Source organism: Neomonachus schauinslandi, chromosome 7, assembly GCF_002201575.2.
Source record: "Neomonachus schauinslandi chromosome 7, ASM220157v2, whole genome shotgun sequence".
Lineage (NCBI taxonomy): Eukaryota > Metazoa > Chordata > Mammalia > Carnivora > Phocidae > Neomonachus > Neomonachus schauinslandi.
The window spans coordinates 72,026,911-72,049,965 of record NC_058409.1 but is presented as its reverse complement, the minus strand read 5'-3'; the positions used below and the strand labels follow the sequence as shown (position 1 = coordinate 72,049,965).

The following is a 23,055-nucleotide window of genomic DNA, read 5'->3' as shown; positions in this document are numbered from 1 at the left end:
GTCCTAACATGCAGATATACTCCAGTCTCTGAAAGATTAAGACATTAAATGAGGATACCAATACTATAATGACTCAGATTTTGAGTTACATTATTTTTTTTTCATTTCCATAAACCCATAGACCAAAGGCCAGCAGGAAGATTTTTCCTTGCCAACCAATCACAAGCCTTGTAGTATTTATGAGCACTTCTTTAAGTTTTATAGAAAAGAAATGATCGGGAAGAGACTGCCCCTTATCCCTATCCATCAGGTCCCAGGCCTGGCTGAGTCATTCTTTCCTTGTAGTTGACTGAGCAGGCCACGGGCCTCAGTCCTAATGACTGACGGAGAACGTGTGTGATCTCCCCTGCAGTGCTGAGTGTATCCAGGCCGTTTCAATGGACTGTGAACCCACACCTACTTTAAGCAGACTCTCCCACCTCCAAAAGTGGTTCAGAGTCTGCCAGCCAAGAGACCCACAAAAGAGGCACCACGTGCTTGAGTTCAGTGAATACACAGATTAGATCGCTTCTACCTGCAGCTGCAGAAAGGTATGAAAAGAATGAATTATATACCTTTTTTATATGTCTGCCATAGTTCGTAATACAGATTTTTTTTATTAAATGAGTCAGAACTCAAGTCTTAAAAAAAACTGTTTTCAAAGCCTCAGTGACGTTCCAAGAGCCACGCAAAGAGTTGCTGTGTCACCATCTCCCAAAATCCCCCTGAGTGAAGGCCCCCTGAGTGAAGGCCTCATGTCGTCCTGAGACTTAGTGACCACAAAGAAAGGTGTCAGCTTCCCTAGAGTAAAGGCTCTATCTTTTGATTTGTGTGGCAAGAATCCTGGCTCCACCAAATGCCCACTGAGACCGTGGGCATGTGTATGCACATTTCTTAAGCACTATTTTTCTCATCTGAAAAAAAGGAATAACTGTACCCATACCTAAGATGGAGATTATGAGGATCAAAGGAGATGAAGAATGGTCTGAGGTCTGTGGCCCACAGGCTGGAAATCCCTACTCTAGAGAGACCCAAAATTCTTTTTTTTTTTTATTTTGAGAAAGAGAGAATGAGAGACAGAGAGCATGAGAGGGAGGAGCTTCAGAGGGAGAAGCAGACTCCCTGCCGAGCAGGGAGCCCGATGCGGGACTCGATCCCGGGACTCCAGGATCATGACCTGAGCCGAAGGCAGTCGCTTAACCAACTGAGCCACCCAAGCGCCCCGAGACCCAAAATTCTTGATCGAGTAGCAATGGAATAGGTTGATCTCCCCAAGGGCAACCCCAATGGGCCTAGTTTTACCTCATGAGGAATCTTAGCGGCTGTTGAGAATTTCCCATGAGCTTTTATTATTTATATAACCAGAAAAAAATATTTTCTTTCATTAGATAGAAAAAAGTTATTTTTTTCCTTGGGACTGGCCATGATTCTAATAACGGACACCAGTACGTTATTTGGGAATAGTTTGATCCTTTTGAGGTTTGCTTTTAAGCCTTGTTAGGTTGGACGAAAGCAGCCTTCAAAGTAGGACTAATTTTACTTTTCTCAATACAGAGATGATCCCCTTCTGAGTCCTCTACCCAGTGACCCTGACTGGTGCGAACACATCATACGCCTAGGCCCATGTGAGCTCTGGGGTTTACATGAAGGTGTAAATGTGAGGCACCGAGCCCACAGCCCGACATAGCGTGATGACTCACAAAACGCTGGCTAAGCGTGGTCCCGGACTCCTTACACGGTGAATGCTAAAAACCCTCGCTCTTGAGTGAGGCCTGCCAGCATCACCACAGCAGGTGCTGCTGGCCTGGCATCAGACGTCAAAGACGAGGCCCCCCTGGACAGCTGCTGGCTGTCACACAGGTCTCTTGTGTGTGTGTGTGTGTGTGTGTGTGTGTGTGTGTGTGTGTGTGTGGTGGGGCGGGGGTTGGGCGGTGATTCAGGGTCAGAAGATTGGCAGGAATAGACATGACCTCAGTGTGTTTCCTGAGAGTTGCAAGGACCCTTTTGAGGCACCCCAAGGCGTCAGACGTCAAGATACTGCAGAGACTATTTCAACAGTTTTGTTGCACATTGAAATGGTGGCAGACTACCTGGAAAGCACTAAAACTCATTAGTATATCAACAAATTAGTAAGTCAGTGGCCAGGTTTATGAATGAGAAACATTTAACAACCCACCTGCAAAACAGTACTCAAACACCTTCAGAGTAAAGGAAGGAACTTAAGTTTGTAAGCTGGGCTACATGCTCCTTTCTTTTTTTTTTTTTTTAAAGATTTTATTTATTTATTTGAGAGAGAGAATGAGACAGAGAGCATGAGAGAGGGGAGGGTCAGAGGGAGAAGCAGACTCCCTGCCGAGCAGGGAGCCCGATGCGGGACTCAATCCCGGGACTCCAGGATCATGACCTGAGCCGAAGGCAGTCGCTTAACCAACTGAGCCACCCAGGCGCCCCAACATGCTCCTTTCAAGTACAAGTTTGTTTCCCTTTTATATTTATGAAGTTTGTACATTAGGAAATGTGGGGTCAAAAGTTTAAGGAAATTTAGATCCAAAAAGGAGGAGTGCTCCTACCCTGAACAACTAAAAAGCTCCCAGAGAATAATACGAAACAGTGGTTTTCAGACATGGGACATCAGGCAGCATAGGATGTTCCCTGACAGGGAAACGAGTGAAGGGAGCCCAGTCTGCCCCAGCTTACTGCCTAGAGAAGTTTCCAGGCTGCATGAGCATGGAACGTGGAGGAAGAACCGAGGCAGAAGCCATCAATCTCTATGGGTTGAGGAGGTAGAGCTGGGAGTTCCACAGACCAAGGGGGCTTAAGGAAGAGCACCAGAAAGAAGAGACCTGCAGGAGAGAGCCCCAGAGGTCTGCATGTGCATGCCTGTGAAGGAACTCCAAGTCCGGGTCAAGAACACCCAGAAGGAGCAGAGGTATAACCCCAGAGACCGGGAATAGAGTGTGTTCCCAGAAGTCAGAATCATTGGTAGAGTCCGCAGAAGGACAAGTTAGTCCTCCTCTAAAGGCTGCTCTGGTCCAGCCAAACAAAGCTTAAAAGCAAACCTCAAAGGATTAAACTATTTCCAGGTGACTTAACTGTGTCCCAGCAGCAACAAACCAGCACCCAACAAGATGAAATGCACATCTGTTTGACATCTAATAAAAAATTATACGGCATGCACAGAAGCAGAAACATAAAACTTTATTTTCCATAGGTAGGAAAATATAACGTTCAAAAAGCATAGTATCTTGATTGCAGTGCTGGCTACACTAATCCATACCTGTAATAAAATGGCATAGAATTTACATACACATGTTGTTCCAATGTCAGTTTCCTAATTTTGATAATGTACTATAATTACATACCATGTAACCAAGGGAAAACTGTACGAAGGGTACAGGGGACCTCTCCATACTATCTTTGCAACTTCCTAGGAATCTAATTATTTCAAAATCGGAAGCTTTTTAAAAGTAAGTTAAGGAGAGGGGAGCCTGGGTGGCTCAGTCGGTTAAGCGTCTGCCTTCGGCTCAGGTCATGATCCCAGGGTCCTGGGATTGAGCCCCGCATCAGGCGCAGGGAGCCTGCTTCTACCTCTGCCTGCTGCTTCCCCTGCTTGTGCTCTCTCTCTCTCTCTGACAAATAAATAAAATTAAAAAAAAAAAAGTAAGTTAAAGAGAGACGTAAGAGATATTTTCTTAAAAACCACCCAAATCAAACTTCTAAAGATAAAAAAAAAAATGCATATTTGAGATGAAAAATACACTAGGATTAAGAACTGATGAAATATTGCAAAAGAAAAGATTAGTGAACATGGATGCATAGCAATAGAAACTATCCAAAATGAAACAGCAAGTAAAGACTAGGGGTTAGGGAACAGAGGGGTCAGTGAGCTGTGGGACAACTTGAAGCAGCTAATATTTATATAATTGCAGCCTCCAAAGATGAGGAAAGACATGGAGACAAATCAAAATACATGAAGAAATAATGGCCAAAACATTTCCAAATTTGATGAACCCACCAATCCAAGAAGCTCAACAAATCCCAAGTAAGACTGAGGGGTTGGGTATGAATAAAGGGACAAGTTGGTTTTTAGATGCCCATTCCTCAGAGACTTCCACTGATGATGAAATCCACCTATGTTGCAAGACCTCCATCTCCTGCCCCAGATAACACGGAGCCTTCCCTGCCAGGGAGTTGGTCAGAGTTTCTGCAGCCACAAATCCAGTGATTCTCTCCTCCACCCAAAGTGCAGGAAAATGGGGCATCTGGGTGGCTCAGTTGGTTAAGCGTCTGCCCTCGGCTCAGGTCATGGTCTGGAGGTCCTGGGATGGGGCTCCACATGGGGCTCCCTGCTCAGCAGGGAGTCTGCTTCTCCCTCTCCCCCTGCCTCTGCCCCCCACTTGTGCTCACGCTCTCTCTCAAATAAATAAATAAAATCTTTAAAAAAAAATGCAGGAAAATGGAGTTGGTCTACTTTTCTACCAAAGTAATAGCAAATATTCCCTGGGGAGCCCTTAAGAGAGCAGGCTAGGGGATTCTCTAGCTTACAATGGTCTACAAGTAACAGATCAAATATTATACGTGACAAAATTTTTGAGCCCATGGATACACAAGAACTTTTGCATTAAAAGAGTATTGAAATCCTCAAAGGTTCAATGTGGCTGCTGGCATGTTCGAATCATTTCTCAAGATATTTTTGAAACTGTTTGTTGAACTGTTTTCAGAAACTGCAACACACTATTTGATTATCCTTAGATGCAAAACAAACATTTATCCTCTAAATGGAGACTTCAGTTTCTGAAACTCCCAAAAGTTAATCAGATTCACATGTGGTAATTATGAGAAGGCTATCGAACTGGATGATACTGATTGATTTTAGTGAAAAAAAGTATTGAAGAAGAGATGAAATTCTTCTATGCTCCAAATGTAAAGTGGAATTAGTTTCAACATTATTTGAACAATGGAATTAACTATATAAATTTTCAGGTTTCATTTTACTGATTTCATTTTATTGATATGGATTTCATTTTATTGATATGAAGCCACCATTTTCTTTCCTTTTTCCTACCTCTCGCAAACGGATGCTTCTTAAAATCACTAGAAGAGGGGAGGTGGGGGGGATTAAGAGTACACTTATCATGATGACCACTGAATAATATATAGAATTGATGAATCATATTGTACACCTGAAACTAATGAAACACTGTATGCCAATTACACTTCAATAAAAAGATCAGTATAAGAAAGCTGGGGTCAGAGATTAACTGATGGTTTTATTTCCTTTCTTAGCATTTTCTAATCAGTGCATTTTTAGATCAGTGGTTTCTTAGACTTGATGAAATGTAGTCGTTTACAGGATACAAACTCTCATTAAAATACATGTTTTGACATATTTGTTAACAACTCAGTTCCATTACTTAATAGTTACCAAAATGACAAGAAGTATTGTGTTCCCACATGAAAACACATGCTAAATTGGAAAATAGTATCTGGAAAATGATTGTCTTTCAAAAGGGTAGGCAGATTCCCCAACACTAGCAATTATAAAGCTTGACTTTCACCTACAAATGTTCCTTCATACCACGGTTGTAAATAATGTACAAATAAGAACAAGTTCCCTTTATTACCAAAAGAAGTATAAATGTATGCTACCACAAATGCAATGCAATAAATAGGATATGTTAGCTCCTGGGAAACACTGATAAATAAGTCTTAATGAATAAATCTCACCATTAACTCATTGCATAGAAATTCACTTCTTGAATGAAATGCCTCATGCACAACGGTCTTAAAACAGACTACGGTAGCTGCACTTCACTGAGTTTGGCTATATTCTAATTAGTCAGTACCCATCATCATCTGCAAGTCAACTCAAGTCTTTCTAGTCCCGAGGGGGCTGCCCTGACAAGCAGCCAAATGCTATCCTTCTGACTCTGAGTCTGCTGTGACTCAGTTTCCCTCCCTGTTGCACTTCATACCCCCCAGAGTGGGAATAGCTGTACCTACTCTTCCTTACATTTCAGATTCCTGGGAATTGGAATAATTTACTCTTTTTTTAATTTATTTTTTATTGAAGTATAGTTGACACACACTGTTACATTAATTTCAGGTGTGCAACATAGTGATTCAACATCTCTATATGTTATGTTAGGTTCACCACGAGTGTAGCTACCATCTGTCACCATACGACACTGTTACAGTGTCATGGACTATATTCCCTATGCTGTGCATTTTATTCCTGTGGAATGACTTAATCTTACTTTACGAACTTCTTGAATGAAAATGAGGTACAACACAAGGAAGAAAGATGGAAAGAAGAGTTACAAAAATTGACAGCAGTAGTAAGAAAGTTTTTGGTGTTGGTCTTACATCGAATTCTTAAAATAAGTAATTTTATGAATACTATCAGATACTAGATAAAAGCACAGACTCTGTAAACTGAATCAATTCTGAACTTCACTACCAAATACCTGTGTGACCTTGGTATTAAATACCTTATTTAATCAAGCTTTGCCTCAATTTCCTCATCAGGAGAATGGGATTATTGTAAGAGGGTGTGTGTGTGTGTGTGTGTGTGTAATGGCTATATTTGTATTAGCTATTATTATCAAATGCTCTCTAGTTCTCAACTACCATTACCAATCGACAGAAAAATTGTGCTATATAATTCTCTTCTCCTCTTGTCAAACTACTTCTCACTAAGATGTTAATAATTAATATATATTCTCTCCTAGGAATACCCATAATTTAAAAGCGGAGCCAGGGAAAGGCAACGTTTAACTCAAAGTTTAAGTAAGCTGCTAACAGTGGAATTACAGACATCAACAACAATCCAACTGGGAAAATATTATCAGATGGTACCTCCTAAATATATCTACTCAATAAGATTGGCCCTGCAGGGGTGGGGATGGTGTGTACATCTAAATATCTTTAAACTGTATGTCCCATTTTAGGGGTATTTTTTGTATTCACATATGTGTGTACTTCTCAGAGGAAAAGATCAGTTTTCATCAGATTCCAAAGGGACTATGAACTAAAAATAGTTAAGAATCCTTGCCCTCCAAGCTGCCTTACTTAAATCCTCACTCTGTCCATATCTAAGAGACGCACTTCTATTCAAACACGCACACACACACACACACACACACAGCAGCAGCAGCCTTGTTCTGGAAGTATCTCTTAGAGGTTCCAAAGAAAAGCTCACATGTAAAATACTTCTCTCTTTAAGGTCTAACTAAGGTCTCTTCCATTATTCTTTTGTTATCTGATGTTGTTTTCTATTTTTTTCCCTCTGATGAAAAAAATACATTTAGAATAAAGGAAAAAGTAGAAAGAAGGAAATGTAAAGTACTCAAAATCCTGCCAATCAAGACAGCTACGTTCAGTTATTTTTCTACTTTTTTTTAATATATTTTATTTTATTTTATTTTATTTATTTATTTGACAGAGAGAGACACAGTGAGAAAGGGAACACAAGCAGGGGGAGCGGGAGAGGGAGAAGCAGGCTTCCTGCCGAGCAGGGAGCCCAACGCGGGACTCGATCCCAGGACCCTAGGATCATGACCTGAGCCGAAGGCAGACGCTTAACGGCTGAGCCACCCAGGCGCCCTATTTTTCTACTTTTATAAATACAAAAATATGCACAATATGTTACCATATGAAATCGTAAGCTTTTCATCTTTCTTTAACCTAACATAAACACTTTTCTCAGTCATTAAAAGTTCTTTGAAGCATGGTGTTAAAGATACTTTGGTTACCATATCTGTGTCGTAACTTCACCAATTCATTACTGCTATACATGTATTTCTCTCCTAGCTTGTTATTATAAACACAGTGATAAAGATCTTTGTGCCACCAAGCACACCTCCAATTATGTACTTGAAGCAAACTCTAGACTTGGAATTTCTGGGTCAAAAAGGTTTGTTTTTCTTATTTAAGTCTCTCAGTTATTTTACATTTTAAAATACCATTTATGTTTTTATTAAAGGAAAAGCTCAATTATATATTTCCAATCTTATAATTTTGAAGTTTTCAAATATTTAAAGAAAATTTATATAAGAAGTCAAAATCAAGCCTCTTAAAATACACACACACATACACACACACACCCGCCCATAACATATGCTAATTTACAAAGACAGAGTCAACCAGGTACCCAGCAAAGAATTTCCTCCTTTTAACCACTGGGTGTCCCCTGAACTATATGTTTATGGCATTTGGGCAGGTATCACACCTAACAAGTATCTCAGCGAGCTCCTGTCCTTACGGCTGGTAGTAAGAGCCTTCATTGTCTTTTTTTTTAATTATTGTTATGTTAATCACCATACATCACATCATTAGTTTTAGATGTAGTGTTCCATGATTCATTGTTTGCGCATAACACCCAGTGCTCCATGCAGTACGTACCCTCTTTAATACCCATCACCAGGCTAACCCATCCTCCCGCCCCCCTCCCTGCCAGAACCCTCAGTTTGTTTTTCAGAGTCCATCGTCTCTCATGGTTCGTCTCCCCCTCCGATTTCCCCCCCTTCATTCTTCCCCTCCTGCTATCTTCTTCTTCTTCTTCTTTTTTGTCTTAACATATATTGCGTTGTTTCAGAGGTACAGATCATTGTCTTTTAAATGAATTATTTTAAAATTTATTAGTCATTCTGCTTCCTATTCAGCTTTCATTATTCAGTGAAATAGATGTATGGTTTCAGATTTTACCAAGTCTATTCAGTGTTTTAAGAAAGCACACGAAAAAGTAAGTAACAAAATTATATCCACTGAAGCAATTTTTATCCCAAGTACTAAGTGAAACCAAAATTGGAATGTGAATATGAAAGCATTTTAGCCTTCAATTTCCCATAAGAGAAATGTGTTTCTTCAAAACCGTATTTGCAGATTTCAGATTCCAGAGTGATATATTTCTGGAATATACTAAAGTCCAAAAATTCTGCTCCTTGAGCTCCAATTAGACCACTTAGGAATCAGAGGCTTGATTTAAAAAACAAAGAGCCCTGGGGATGCGAACCCTGAAGTGAATAACCAGCCAGGAAGTTTGGAGTCCTAATGATTAAGATAAACATATGTTTAGAATTCACTCCTGAGTTCTTTCCAAACAATGTCTTTCGTACCTGTTATTATTCGATTAACAAATGATTCCATTTACCCATAAACAACTGGCAAAAATCAAAGAAATCTGTAACATGGGATGCATCTTGGCCACACTTATCTCTTTTTGTATAAATAAACACTGATTTCAACTTCCTTTTTTTTTTTTCCCTTTATCGGATGTTCATTACATAAATCCATGTACACTGAAGAGTCATCAGTGCAGAATCTCCACTTAACTTAGCACCCTCACAATCCTAACAGTAACAGCTTCAAAGAGGACAAACAAAATCCCAATCCACGATCAAGGGCCTTTCCACAGCCCCCATAATTCCGCAATTATCAGACCAGAACTTTCTTCCAGTCTTCCCACTGATGACACAGCAACATCCTGGTCCTTCTACCCTTTTAACTGCTTCTTCTTTGACTTGTTCACTGATTTCTCCTTCCTACCTCCCCCACAGAGGCATTTATCAGCATTTGCTTCTGCTTTCTCTCCTCTCTCTCTACACCGTTTCCCTCAGTAATGTCAACCAAGAATGTTGGCAGTGAGGGTAAGAAAGAAAGATAGAATGGGAGCTTGAGCAATTTCAAAGGACATGTTTTAAAACTGTTTATAATGAGGAAGACTGAACTAATATGTAGTCTAAGAGGAGTCGTTAAAGAGTAGAAGAAAGAAGGAATAGCTTCAGGGACAAGTTCCTAGGAAAAGAAGGAAAAAATGGGGTTAGTACCTGCTTCTCCAACCAAAGCCGCCCACATGATCCATGACTCTGAAACTACAGCACTCTTAAGGTGCTTCAGAGTCATGCCATCCCCAGAACATGGCAGAGCAGAGTTGGGTCAAGGGTGAGGGTGAGGAAATCATCTTAGAAAGAAAGGAAGGAAGGAAGGAAGAAAGAAAGAAAGAAAGAAAGAAAAAGAAAGGAAAAAGAAAGAGAAAAAGAAAGGAAAAAGAAAGAAAAGAAAAAAAGAAAGAAAAGCACTCTATAAATATTATCTCAGTGTTACTCAAAATGTGCTCAGAAGACCATTGACATAAGAGCCATCTGAGGTAACTGGTAAAAACAAAACAAAAAAGGAAGCAAAAAAGACAACAAAAACCCTAATTCGTTGACCCTACCTTAAATTTGCTAAATCAGAATCTCTGAGGATGGGGCCCAGGAGTCCAAATTTTTCATACTATCTCTAAGTGATTGTTAGGTACACTAATACGAACCACTGTGTTATTTCATGTAATGTCCTGGGAAATTAGGAATAGGGAATTATTAATAATTTTTTATGATATTAACACAGTGCTCTAGTATTTGCTAAGCATTCTGTAATAATGTTGATTGAAACATACAAGACTTGATGACGTCAACTTTCCATTAGGTTTTGCTTTCACTAAGGAACCTCTTCTAAAAGGCTATAATGACCTATTATGCACATTGTTATATGATAAAATGTTGTTGACTTTACGACAAGAATCATACATTTATCAGTCTTCAGATGAATCATTTTGCTATGGGCATGATTTCAGGTTATTGTCCCTTTTTAATCAGTCATGCCATTATCTTTGAGAAGCTAATAAAATCTAAAGAGAAGAATGAAAACAAATACATACTTTAAAACAGTATATTTCAGGAATAATATTTAATCAATCTGTCCATCAGGATTCCAGGACTTATGCTTTACTCTGAGGCCAGCAAATTTAACTTCCATTTAGTTCCTTTGCTATTTTGTTAACATTTGATTCCAATTCCATGTGCCATAAGTACAATCTTTCAGAGACAATTTTGGTGGGACCCTAAGGTCTTAGGTAATTAGGCTCACATATTCAAAGTACAATAATGAAGTACAGATTATGACTGTATGATATGTTGTTGATATATTTATATGTTCACTGATAAAGGCAAAGTAACTGTTTTTATTAGCCATTCCCTATCCAATGATATAACAATATGTATATCACAGATGCTTGATTTAAAAGCACACTATTTGCATAATCTTTATTAAAGCTGTATCCTTTGCTTCTGGTAAAACAATTCATTGAAGGATGATGCGTAAGGTCTCTACTTTCTAGCTACTGGCATATGTTTCTGGGTTCAACAAAAGAATTTGCATCCTGTCCCATCCCATGGTTAGCAATCAATAAGGGGCTGACTTCTATTGCTGTGAGAGTTAAACCAAAATAAGGACAATAATTAAATAAGACATTTCAGGAAAAAATTAATAGAGCGAAACAGATATATAGGCACATCCTGGCAATTTTTAAAACTTTAAGAACAGCAACAAAATTGTATATGTGCCAAGGCAGGAAAAACAGGGTTTATAAAAATAAAACTAGGCTTCCCAGACATTTTCTTTACAACTCTAAAGTCAGAAAAATCATGGAGCAACAGGTATGGGATTTTGAGGGAACAGAACTGCTAGCCAAGGATGTTGTACAATTCTGTATTTATTTCTTGTGTGAAGTCAGCACCAAAGCATGCTTAGATCCACACAGACTCAGAAAATCACCATTCATGCTCCCTCCCTGAAAAATTTATGTTAAAAAATATTCCAGTCAATGAAGAAATGAATCAAAATTTAGAACTCAAAAAAAAAAAAAAAAAGATAGGAAACTGTAGTCCAAAAGAATTTCTGGCACCTCCCTTTGTTTAACCTACCACATCAGCCATGCGGTTGGATTCTGGGCTGGCTGCTGGTATGGGTGTCCAAGGGAGCCAGGCGGGACTGCCCTTGGAGCACATCTTTGGCTTTGCCTCTTTCTGGAAACTGGGACATGAGCTTGCGTAGCCACAATCAACCGACAATTAATATGGACTCTGTTGTCATGACCCATAATCCCTTAAAATGATGTATGCTGAACTACTCTTCCAGAATTTTCTAACAGCTACACCACTTGCTTGTGGGAACACTGTCCCAGAAGACTTTTTGAGGAAGTATGTGTTTCTCCCTCACAAACACAGCAACAAAATAAAAACCAGATTAAATGCCATACTAAATGCCAAGATACCTGAATAATGATTTTCTTAAGTCACCCACAATGATGACTCTTTTTAATTGGAAAAGATTGATCTCTCACAAAGCACATTATTTATTGTTTTCTAGGCCCTCCTAATGATGTTTCTTTGTTATCTCAGCTTAAACATAATATACAGAGAAAAAAAGACTTAGGGAAATACACCAAGATGGAAGTAGTGGACATCTCTGTAGGTGCTAGAATTCTGGATGATGGTATTTTTTTCTTTAAAGTCTTCAGTATTTTCTCAATTTTCTTCTGTGATTATGTTTTAGTTGTATAAAAAGTTGCTAAAATTAGGGGTTCCTGGGTGGCTCAGTCAGTTAAGCATCGGACACTTGATTTTGGCTCAGGTCATGATCTCAGGGTCATGAGTTGGAACCCCGCATTGGGCTCCGCATTGGGCATGGAGCCTGTCTAAGATTCTCTCTCCCGCTCTCCCTCTGTCCTCCCCCTGCTAGCTTTCTCTCTCTCTCAAAAAAAAAAAAAATGTTGCTAAAATCAATATATATATTAAGTATGAACACAAGATATTATCGCATTGATTTAAGAATACACACAAAATTGTATAGCAATAGTTATAACTAAGTGGTAGATTAGGTAATACTGTTTTTCATAAGTACATATTGCTTTTGTAATTAAAAAAAAAAGACTAATTGGGGGGGGCACGTGGGTGGCTCAGTCGGTTAAGTCACTGACTCTTGGTTTCTGCTCAGGTCATGATTCATGGGTCCTGGGATCAAGCCGTGAGTTGGGCTCCTCACTCAGCGGGGAGTCTGCTTGAGATTCTCTCCCTATGCCCTTCCCCCCCGCTCATGTTCTTGATCTCCCTCTCTCTCAAATAAATAAATGAATCTTTAAAAAATTAATAAAATAAAAAAGAGTAATTTCATTAAGAGAAAAAGTGTAAAAAATGTTGGAGTCATTCAATACTTTATGGATTTTAGAAGGAGGAAAGGTAAACACTGAAGAATGCTTTTACTATTACTGATGGTAAAGAAAATCTGCCCCATATCTTTTCCTCTAAGGTGCAATTTCTATTCTCTTGTATTTACAGCTCCCTTTCTGCACCCCTAAAATATATCTATTATTAAATTTGAGTTCTTATAACTGGCTCTGTAAGATTGTGCCCATCTAATGCTTTAAATTCCATCCCTCAGGCCTTCACTGAAATATGTTGCTAAAATGCTCACACTCGCCCAGTGAGTCCAGATGTGTTAGTCAAATACTTTAAATAGATTTGATTGCAGGTTTGGAAAGGCTTCTCTCTTCCAGTGTCTTTAAAGGGGCTGGTGTTAAATGTTTTCATTTTTCTTTTTCCTGCTCTAGTCCTTGTATCTTCGGCTTGTTAGTCCATGCAACTATTAGTTTTATAATTCCTCTACATCTGAGGAGGACAAAGCCAAATCACAATGACTGATACAAACAAATAAGTGAATTCGTCCTCCTGGACACTTACCCTAGGCATTCCTCAAGCATTTGTATTGCAAATGCAACATGACAATGATATCTTGGTTGTAAGATTCCGTTAAAATTGCTGCCAACTTCTTAGGATCATTAGTGGTTGTATAGGGGTCAAACACCAAACAAGTAAGAACTATTTATGATTGCTGGAGAGAAAGAGCTCTAACCTTCACACAAAGCATTCATCCCCAGGTATGTTTACATGCGTCAATATAATAGTGGCTCTTACCTAACCCTAATCATTTTTTCTCCTGGTTATATCTTCCTGAAGTCCTCCTATGTATCCTTTCTCTTGCACTTCCAAATAAAATGCAGCAGGATAATAAAGAGAGAAAGAAAAAAAAAAATGCCAAAAAGTACCCCTGAGCCTAGAAAGCCCTTTTCAAACTGACTTTGTTTCAAAGGCCTGGGTTCGTCTGTGGAAGCCGAACCCACATGTTTGCATACGCTTAGGGACATGCTATTTAACCTCTGGAAGCATATACTAGTCTGCAAATGGATTACCAAAACCCAAATGAAGCTTCTGAATCTCATTTCTTGTTCAAAAGAGCAGTAGGTAATGAAATATTTAGGAGAAAGGATTGGTTTCAGGAAATCTTTCTGTGGTGATTTTGAGAAGGAAAGAGGACGGTAACCAATCGTGGACGGTGGGCAGGGCAAACAAATCCAAATCACACTTGGTTTTATAACTGTGCACACAAAAGCTAAAATAACGCCTAATGCAAGATGGTTTCCTTGAATTCTCTCCAGGGCCTCACCAAGGACTAACTTGTATGTGACATAAAGAATAAGAGATTCCCTGGAGACAGACCATACTGGAAATATGCCTTGACTACCAAGTCATCCCACCCACAGGTCTGTCTACCCTATCAGATGTACATGGACAGAATTTGGGGAGATGATAAATAATCTTCAGTCTCAAACTGTATGAATCTCTACAGTGATTTACACCACGGGAGCGGGGAAAAGCCTCTGTCCCCTCTTCACTTCTGCTGGCTGAGACAGAGCAAAACAGACCAATGTGTCCAGGCTCGGCACAAGACAAGAGTTGTAAATCTGAATTTCTCAGAAGCGTTAGGAAACAAAATCAGAATCCCTTGACTGGCTGATAAACAGAAGAAAAATTCCTTCTTCCTTTCCTTGAGGTGGAAGTTCAGCCTTTTGTTTCAAACTTAAAGTGCAGTCTGCCTCTATAACACAGAAATCGCAGATTATGTCCCCTCGGCTGCATTTGTAACAGAGGTCCTTACGAGTTTTCTCAAGCCCCTTATAGATATGGAAATAAGGTACTTTATAGTCTAGATATTATGAAAAAAGAAAAACAACCTAACACTGTGCTATAGCAGTTGTTGCCTTAACCAACAATGCCTATATATTCAAGATGTAATATTTAAGCTTTAGAGTAATAACACAATTAGTGATATATGAACTAGCCAACTATTCACTTGACCACGTTAGAAAAGACTTCCTTTTGTGTGTAAATAGTTTAATCTCGATTTATAGTAATAAAGAATAACATCCAAACGCATTATTTTGGGGTCTGGAGAATAAAGAAACTCTATAGTTTTCAAATCATAAATTATTTGATAGATAACTTATCTGGGAATATTTAAAAGGTAGGGTAGGTAAGGAACTGAATGACACTCTACAGATTTTCATGCTAGTAAAAGGAGGAAAATGTGGGGTTTTTTAAAAAATATTTTTATTTATTTATTTGAGAGAGAGAGAATGAGAGAGAGAAAGCAAGAGAGTGGGGGAGGGTCAGAGGGAGAAGCAGACTCCCCGCTGAGCAGGGAGCCCGATGTGGGACTCGATCCCAGGACTCCAGGATCATGACCTGAGGCGAAGGCAGTCGCTTAACCAACTGAGCCACCCAGGCACCCTGTGGTTTTTCATATGGGAATTTATTTTTTAAAAATTTAACCAAGAAACAGGATAAAATCTTAATGTTTACTCTTACTTTCTAATTTTAAAGAAACATCTGCCTTCCATGGGTACAAAAAATTCATTACAAATTTGCTTGTCAAGAAATAATCTATTACAAGCAACACTTTGTAGCACATAATCCAAGTGTGTCTGATGCAATTTGGGCTTGCTATGGCAAGAAAGTCTCACCTATTCCAGCACTCTCCTCCATGAGACCAACTTTATATATATAGACTTAAACAGTGTAAAGTAAATAAATAAATAAAATAGAAATTAATAATTAAAAAGGAAAGACTCTAAATTATATTTTCATGTGTACTGGTAATGAAAATGACAGTAGAAAGTTCAGCGAACTGCAGTGCAGAATCCATATAAGGAGGCTGTAACAGCCTCCTTATATATATTGAATATATTGAAATATATTAAATATTACAAAATTGCAGAAAGAGGAGGAACAAAATTTCTTTATTTTTTTTTATTTTTTGAGATTTTATTTTATTTATTTATTTTTTTATTCTTATGTTAATCCCCATACATTACATCATTAGTTTTAGATGTAGTGTTCCATGATTCATTGTTTGTGCACAACACCCAGTGCTCCATGCAGAATGTGCCCTCCTCAATACCCACCACTAGGCTAACCCATCCTCCCACCCCCCTCCCCTCTAGAACCCTGTTTGTTTTTCAGAGTCCATCGTCTCTCATGGTTCGTCTACCCCTCCGATTTCCCCTGAGGAACAAAATTTCTAAAAACATTTTGATAACATAGAGGAAAACATCATGATCATTTTTATACTTTCTTGTACCCTTTCGAAGGACAGCACATTCGCAGGACCCTTCCACGGACAAGTCGGCCAGTGTTGACAGGGCACATAATGGTGCGTCATTCACTGGAGGAAGAAATTCAGTGTCAAAGAAAAATCATCCCCAAGTGGAAAGGTTTGGTTTTACTCCTTTTCCACAGAATTGATCCAAATCAAAATAGTCTTTCTTTCTTCCTTTTGTTTATGAACCAGAATAATGGGTTCATCCAGATGAGCACTGTCCTTTTTCCTAGTGTACTCTCATGAACAAAGATGTCCTTTTCCACTACAGCATTTGGTTTCTCCCTCTAAATCTGCCATGTTCACCAACACAACATTTAAGGTTCAGCAATTCCTATAGGAAAAACACCCTCAATAACTGGCTTCTGTTCCTAAATAGAAACTATTTCTAAAGGTTCTTTCCCCAGGAACATTTTATTTTTCATTAATTTTTAATGATTTCCACTTATATTCTGGAATCAAATCTTGGTTAAGACTAAATTTGCCAATATTCCAGTAGGAGGTCTTTGCAACCTTATTATCTGTTTCAAGATAGAATTCACAATTAAAAGCAAGAGAAAAGGAAAGCCCAGTATTGTGGGAATTACCTCATCTGATCCTTTCTTTTCTCCTGACTTGGAAGGTGATCCACTGGTTTTTCCACTGACATGCTATAAAAATATAAAAAGAAAAGAAAGAAAGATAATGTTTAAAAGAAGGAGGTAATACAAGATAATATAATAATAACTTTAATCCCGAAGGACTAAATATGTAGCCTGTAAAAACAAGGACCCCTTTAATCTTCCTTCTGAAAATGCTGATAATTCTACACTGACATAGATGGTTTTCAAAAATCAAGAGAACCTACAGACATTCATTTGGGATGTAGAAAGTCAGTCTATAATTAACCAGACACAGATCGGATGGTGATTCCAAGGCGGCATCTCATCTCCTACAAAATGCCTCACGCAATTTTAAAGCCCAAATTGCCGGCATGGGAGACAACGTGGTTCCTCATGGAGTTTTGATGTCTAAGGTCCATGTGGAGCCTAAAGCCATACTTAAGCCTCAGTTCAGCATGGGCTCAAGGGAGGAGCACAGCTTCCAAGTCCGCCATTGCTTCTGATGGTTCTTGGGAATTCCTCAGAGTTCTTCCCCAGTTATCTTCCAGGAAGACAAACCCTGCAGGGGGAAGACCATACCCGCAACTTCTATTTATTATGGCTTTAGGATTTCATTATGTCCAGAAACAGAATTATTTTTCTCACCAGTACAGTGGGAATGAAAGCAAGTATTTTTATGTGGCACATAAAACCTTCAGGTAGCTTACATACTCATTTGTCTTGATGATAAGATAAAATGAGCCATAAAGTTTACTGACTTTTTTTGAGAGATTAAAAAAATATATATATTCCCAAAAAGGGTTACAAAGAATTGTTTCATTTCTTGCACATTGTGGGATGTGCAAGAAAGTGGGAAAAAATAATCTAAATATAAGGAAATAAAAGCTCACGATTGGGTTCAATCCCGACCATCTTCAGTTAAACCAAAATACAAAACTGTACAACATTCCCTAAAGCAAATCATAACCTGGATATGTAAGTCAATGAAATTATTTGAATTAAAAAGAGTGGTAGTAACAGTAATATTAATAATAAAAATTTATATCATTCTTTATTATTTACTATCATACATATTCTTATTTGATACAAAAAAAGAGGCTCATGTGATTTTTAGGGATGGAAAAACTAAGAATAAGAAGAATTCATTGATCTTTCATAAGGACACAGACCTAGTAAATGAGAAAAGTTTGCATAGCAGGTTTTCTGACTTACAATACGTTGTCACTATAACATGCTAAATAGAATAAGGTAATATTTTCTTTAGTAATATCAACATATATTTTAATTAAAACAAGAATCCAAGAAATATCCGACACATGGATGAAGCCTTGCATTAAGAGTTCTCTGTATGAAAAACTAGGAGGAAATCACTTCTATGCGTGGAAAATTCTTCCCAAAATGTAACACTATCATGGATCAGTGAGTGGAATCCACTCCATGAAAAACCCCTAGGCTTCAAGAGCTTGGTGAATGAACCCCTGTACAGGGCCTGTTCCACCTTGATGTCCTAGTCTAGCATTTGTCTGTCCACAGTTGAGGGCAAGCAGTATTGAGTAGTAAATGAATCTGGGAAAAAAAAAAATCTAAAAGCCCACATATATATCAGTGTTAGATGGTAAGAGGTAAGTTTCAGAAGATTCCTGAAGGCCAGACTAGGGGGAAGAATCATTCACCATTTGCAGACAGAATTTAAGAGGGATAGATCTACAGTGACAGATTGACCCAATCTGGTCTCCTTCCACACTTGGTAAATTTAGAACCCTATCACACTCACTATTATGTCCAAATCCCTATCTTTCTCAGATTAGAGACAAACATTAACAACAACAAAAATGCACTGTCTTACTGAGCATATTGAGTGCCTCATCACTCCTCAGAAGGTATTAGTATTCCACTTTACAAATGAAAAAGCTTAAAGAGGCACTTGCTCTTGTCAGGCATAAGGTTCCCTGCTCTCTACAAGGCCCCCTCTGCTTCCTGCTCATGTGGCAAATATATATGATGACACACTGCCCTACAGTAAATGTGCAGACAGCCCTTTCTCCCTAAAATTTAGGTATAATGATGTTTTTCTTTAAAAAATTTTTAAAAGGGGCCCCTGTCTGGCTCAGTCTGTAGCACATGCAACTCTTGATCTCATGATCATGAGTTCAAGTCCCACATCGGGCATAGAGCTTACTTTAAAAAATGCAAAAAAAAAAAAAAAAGTAAATAAAAATAAAAGTTTTTAAAAAGTCATCTCCTGGGGGTGTTCCAAAATTTCAGTCCTCCAGATTAACCAACACCATCAGTTACTTGTTTCCATTTAAACACTCAAAATCCCTCAAATTATGTAAGTTCTAAATAGTTTGGGATGGATATATATGCTAAATACTTTTAAAATGTTCAGTTATAATGACAACTTAGAAAAATTATGTACTATAAGAATTGGTATTTTGTGATTTCAAAAGAAATAATTTGCTCTTAGTAGAAAGCTTTTTTTTTTTTTAGGATTTTATTTATTTATTTGACAGAGAGACAGCAAGAGAGGGAACACAAGCAGGGGGAGTGGGAGAGGGAGAAGCAGGCTTCCCGTGGAGAAGGGAGCCCGATATGGGGCTCGACCCCAGCACCCCGGGATCATGACCTGAGCTGAAGGCAGACATTTAACAACTGAGCCACCCAGGCGCCCCAGTAGAAAGCTTTTTTACAACATAAAGTATAATGACATAAAAAACACCATCAAATGAGACCATTTTTTAGGAACTCTATGGATTATATTTTCCCAGTTTTTTTTTTTTAATCCAGCTTTTTTTTTTTTTTTTTTAAGTAGGCTCTATACCCCAACACAGGGCTTGAACTCACAACCCTGAGATCAAGACCTGAGCTGAGATCTCGAGTCAGACGTCTAACCAACTAAGCCAACCAGGGGCCCCAACCCACTTTTTATTACAAAATTTTTCTAACACACAGAAGAGTTAAAAGAATAACACAATGAGAACGCATATTCTTACCACTTAGATCCAATAACTATTAAGATTGTTGCTACATTTTGCCATATTTGCATATATTATAGACAGATCTATCTCTCTGTCTGTATTTGGATATGTACCTGCATTTGAAAGTAAATTGGTTAAAATTTTACCCCTAAACATTTCACTAAACATCTCCTTAAATTGAAGAATTTTCTCCAAGTAACTCCAATATCATCGTCACTCTAAGAGAATTAACAAGAATTACCGAACACCATTCAATTTCTAGTAAATAGCAACTTTATGAATGAACCATTGCCCTGACCATTTCTCAGGGCTTATTCAATATCCATCAATCTATTAACAATATAAATAGTTTTCGCTGAGAGATATTCAAAGTGCCTGATTTTTTATTTATTTTTTAAAATTTATTATCTTTTTAAAATTTGAGTATAGTTAACACACAAAGTACCTCATTATTTAATTCATGGCATAATTAAGCACATTCTACATGACTGGGCTGATGCAAAGAAATATTTGGGAATGATTTATGTCAGATTCAATCAAGCTTAGGAAACCTGTTGCAAGCCTAAGAGGGAAGAGAGAAAATTCTGTCCACCACAACGTGCAGTGGGTGGGGTGGGGAGAGGTGAGAGAAGCATGGAGAAGGAAAGCACTGATAGGCCCAGAAGAGAGCCAAACCACAAAACTGATAAATCCATGGAGGACTTTTCTAGGTAAGTGAAAGGAAACGAATATGTTCTAAGCATCTACATACTCTGTGCTAGCCCAGTGCTAACCATTTCCCCTAAGAGATCTCCTTCACTCCCCACAGCAACTCCAGAGGTCCACACTGTCACCTCATTTTATGGATAAAGAAATTGAGGATCTGAAAGATGAGGTCCTCCTCTGTCACACCACATATCCGGATTATATTCTATGGGCCAGAGACTGGGCTACTCTGGATCTAGTGAAAAGCTAGTTGAGATCATGGGACTTACATCAAAAGAGCCTCAATCCAGGGCACCTGGGTGGCTCAGTTGGTTAAATGACTGACTCTTGATTTGGGCTCAGGTCATGATCTCAGGGTCATGAGATCGAGCCCCACGTTGGGCTCCTGCTGGGTGTGGGGCCTGTTCAGGATCCTCTCTCTCTCTCTCAAAAAAAGTGCTGTGCCCCCCCAAATTAAAGGAAAAAAAAGTCTCAATCCAGTGCTCTAAAATGAAAACAACAAACCAAAACAGAACCTTCCAATTGTGAAACTGGTTTGCTTTATAAAATCAATCAAACATTCAGTCCTGTATTAATAGCTGGAGACCAAAGACAGGAAGCGCAGGATGCTAACCCTAACGCAGTAGAAATTGGATGGGGAGAATAAGGCTACAGAAGACAGTCGACGCATGGAGTTAAGATGAAAGACATGGTATGTGTGGCAGGAGTTCAGAAGCAGGGAAAAAGCAGATAAGGGACTTCACCATCTTCCCTCAAAAAGAAATAATTTTCCAAACTGTTTTCACCCCCGTGGATCACGGTGTATTTGGCAAGTGTAGCTGGCCTCTGGCCTCATTGGAGGGGAAAGTTTTTTATATGCTTAAAATTTTCTGCCACAGCAAACGCATAAACCTGTTGGGAAATCAACAAGAGCCAAGAGCTAGTAAGGCTGGCAGCCTGTGAGCTCCCCGAGCTGAGGACTTGTGCTGGTGAGCATCTGGGCACCCTTCCCACTGCTACCCACATACCCTCTGAGAGACACGCACACAAGGGCACAGGTAACACAGAAGAAAATAAAAGCAAACTTCTATACATATATAAAAGAAGAAGGAAGACAGAAAAAAAAAACTGAACTTTTACAAGCGCAAGCCCAGCTGAGAGAGTACAAATGCTATGTGCTTCTGAAATGCCTTTGCTTCTTAAAAAAAAAAAAAAAGTTGGGGTTTTCTTTTAGGGGATGACAAAAACATTCTAAAATTAAATAGAAGTGATGTTTCCACCACTCTGTGAATATACTAAAAAATACTGAATTGAATTGTATGTTTTGATGGGTGAATTCATAGTTTGTGAATTATATTTGAATAAAATTGTTTTAAAAAACAGTAAAGGTTATTCGAAAACAAGTCGAAATTTTTTCTTCTTCAACTTGGAGGCAAGGCCATAGAGACCAATATTTGCATGTCCAGCATTAGCTGTGGCAAAATCATGAAGCAATAAGATGTTATCTTGGTGCCCTCTGGACTTTCCTTGTACACAGAGCTCAGCTCTGTCACTGCATACCATTGCATATGGTAAGAAAAGCTCATTTCAGGGCTCTTCTAAAGGTCAGAAAGCCCTCATTTAGCAGTGGGTCCCATCCTTCAGTGTAGATCACAAGCACCTGAGACACTTAGAAACACTCATGCCAGAATGTAGGAAATTAGTTTGTCTAGAGTTGGGGCCTGAGCATAGATGTATTTTCCTAAGATTTCCCAGCTGATCTTACTATGCAGCTAGGACTGGAGACAACTGGTTTTGAGAGGAGATTTGTGGGCACCATGACAGGAAGCAGAGGGCTCTGCTCTTCAAATCACCCCAATGAGTAGGCACCCATGGGGAGATTCCCCTGGTCAGGCAGGCTGGGGCGGCTCTGAGGCTCCTGGGTAAACTCTGATTGCTCAAGGAAGGAGCACAGTGCCCTGTGTTCACACCAAGCATTTCCTGACTAATTCTGAGCCTTGCCCTATTTATGGCATGTCGTATCCTCCTATCTGCTCATTAGTCTCGATTTTCTTAGTTTCTTAAGCAAACAAGTTAAAACTTTGCTATATTCTTATTATTCTGGTCCTGTGATAGAGGTGTGACAAATACTTCTTGACTGAATGACTGCTATTTCCATAAACCTCTAAACATTGCCTGGGAAGTACTTTTGCTCCGTTGAGGTCAGTAAACTAGATAAAAGAGAAAGAAGCCCCCCCCCCAAAAAAAATAGCTTGAAAAATTAAAAGACAATGTGTAAATTGATATTTCCTGCAAAATCCCTTAAAATCTATTCTTGTACGTATTCTGCTTGCTAAAACAGTAATGTTCGGCAAACAAACAGAAGGACCAAGATGTAAAGCTGGTTTTGCTTTAAAACCATCTCCCTGGAGCAGCTCTGGGCCTTTCTGCCCTCAGGTGAATTCCTTGCCCAGGGCCCCTGCTCCCCCTGCCCTGTGGACCAGGGATATTTGGGATGG

The 23,055-nt window shown here is 38.9% G+C and overlaps 1 protein-coding gene and 1 non-coding gene across 2 annotated transcripts in view; one reads left to right on the top strand and one right to left on the bottom strand.

The window, feature by feature from the left end:
• Positions 1 to 23,055, bottom strand: part of CAST (calpastatin) — a 111,812-nt gene that overhangs the window by 81,845 nt on the left and 6,912 nt on the right. The window contains exon 2 of the mRNA XM_044917027.1: positions 16,881 to 16,943. Within this exon, the coding sequence (XP_044772962.1) occupies positions 16,881 to 16,943 (63 nt within the window). The remainder of the gene's footprint in view (positions 1 to 16,880; positions 16,944 to 23,055) is intronic.
• On the top strand, positions 15,586 to 15,713 carry LOC123325432. Its single transcript, XR_006540436.1, has one exon. It is a non-coding gene; the product is annotated as a small nucleolar RNA SNORA28 (small nucleolar RNA).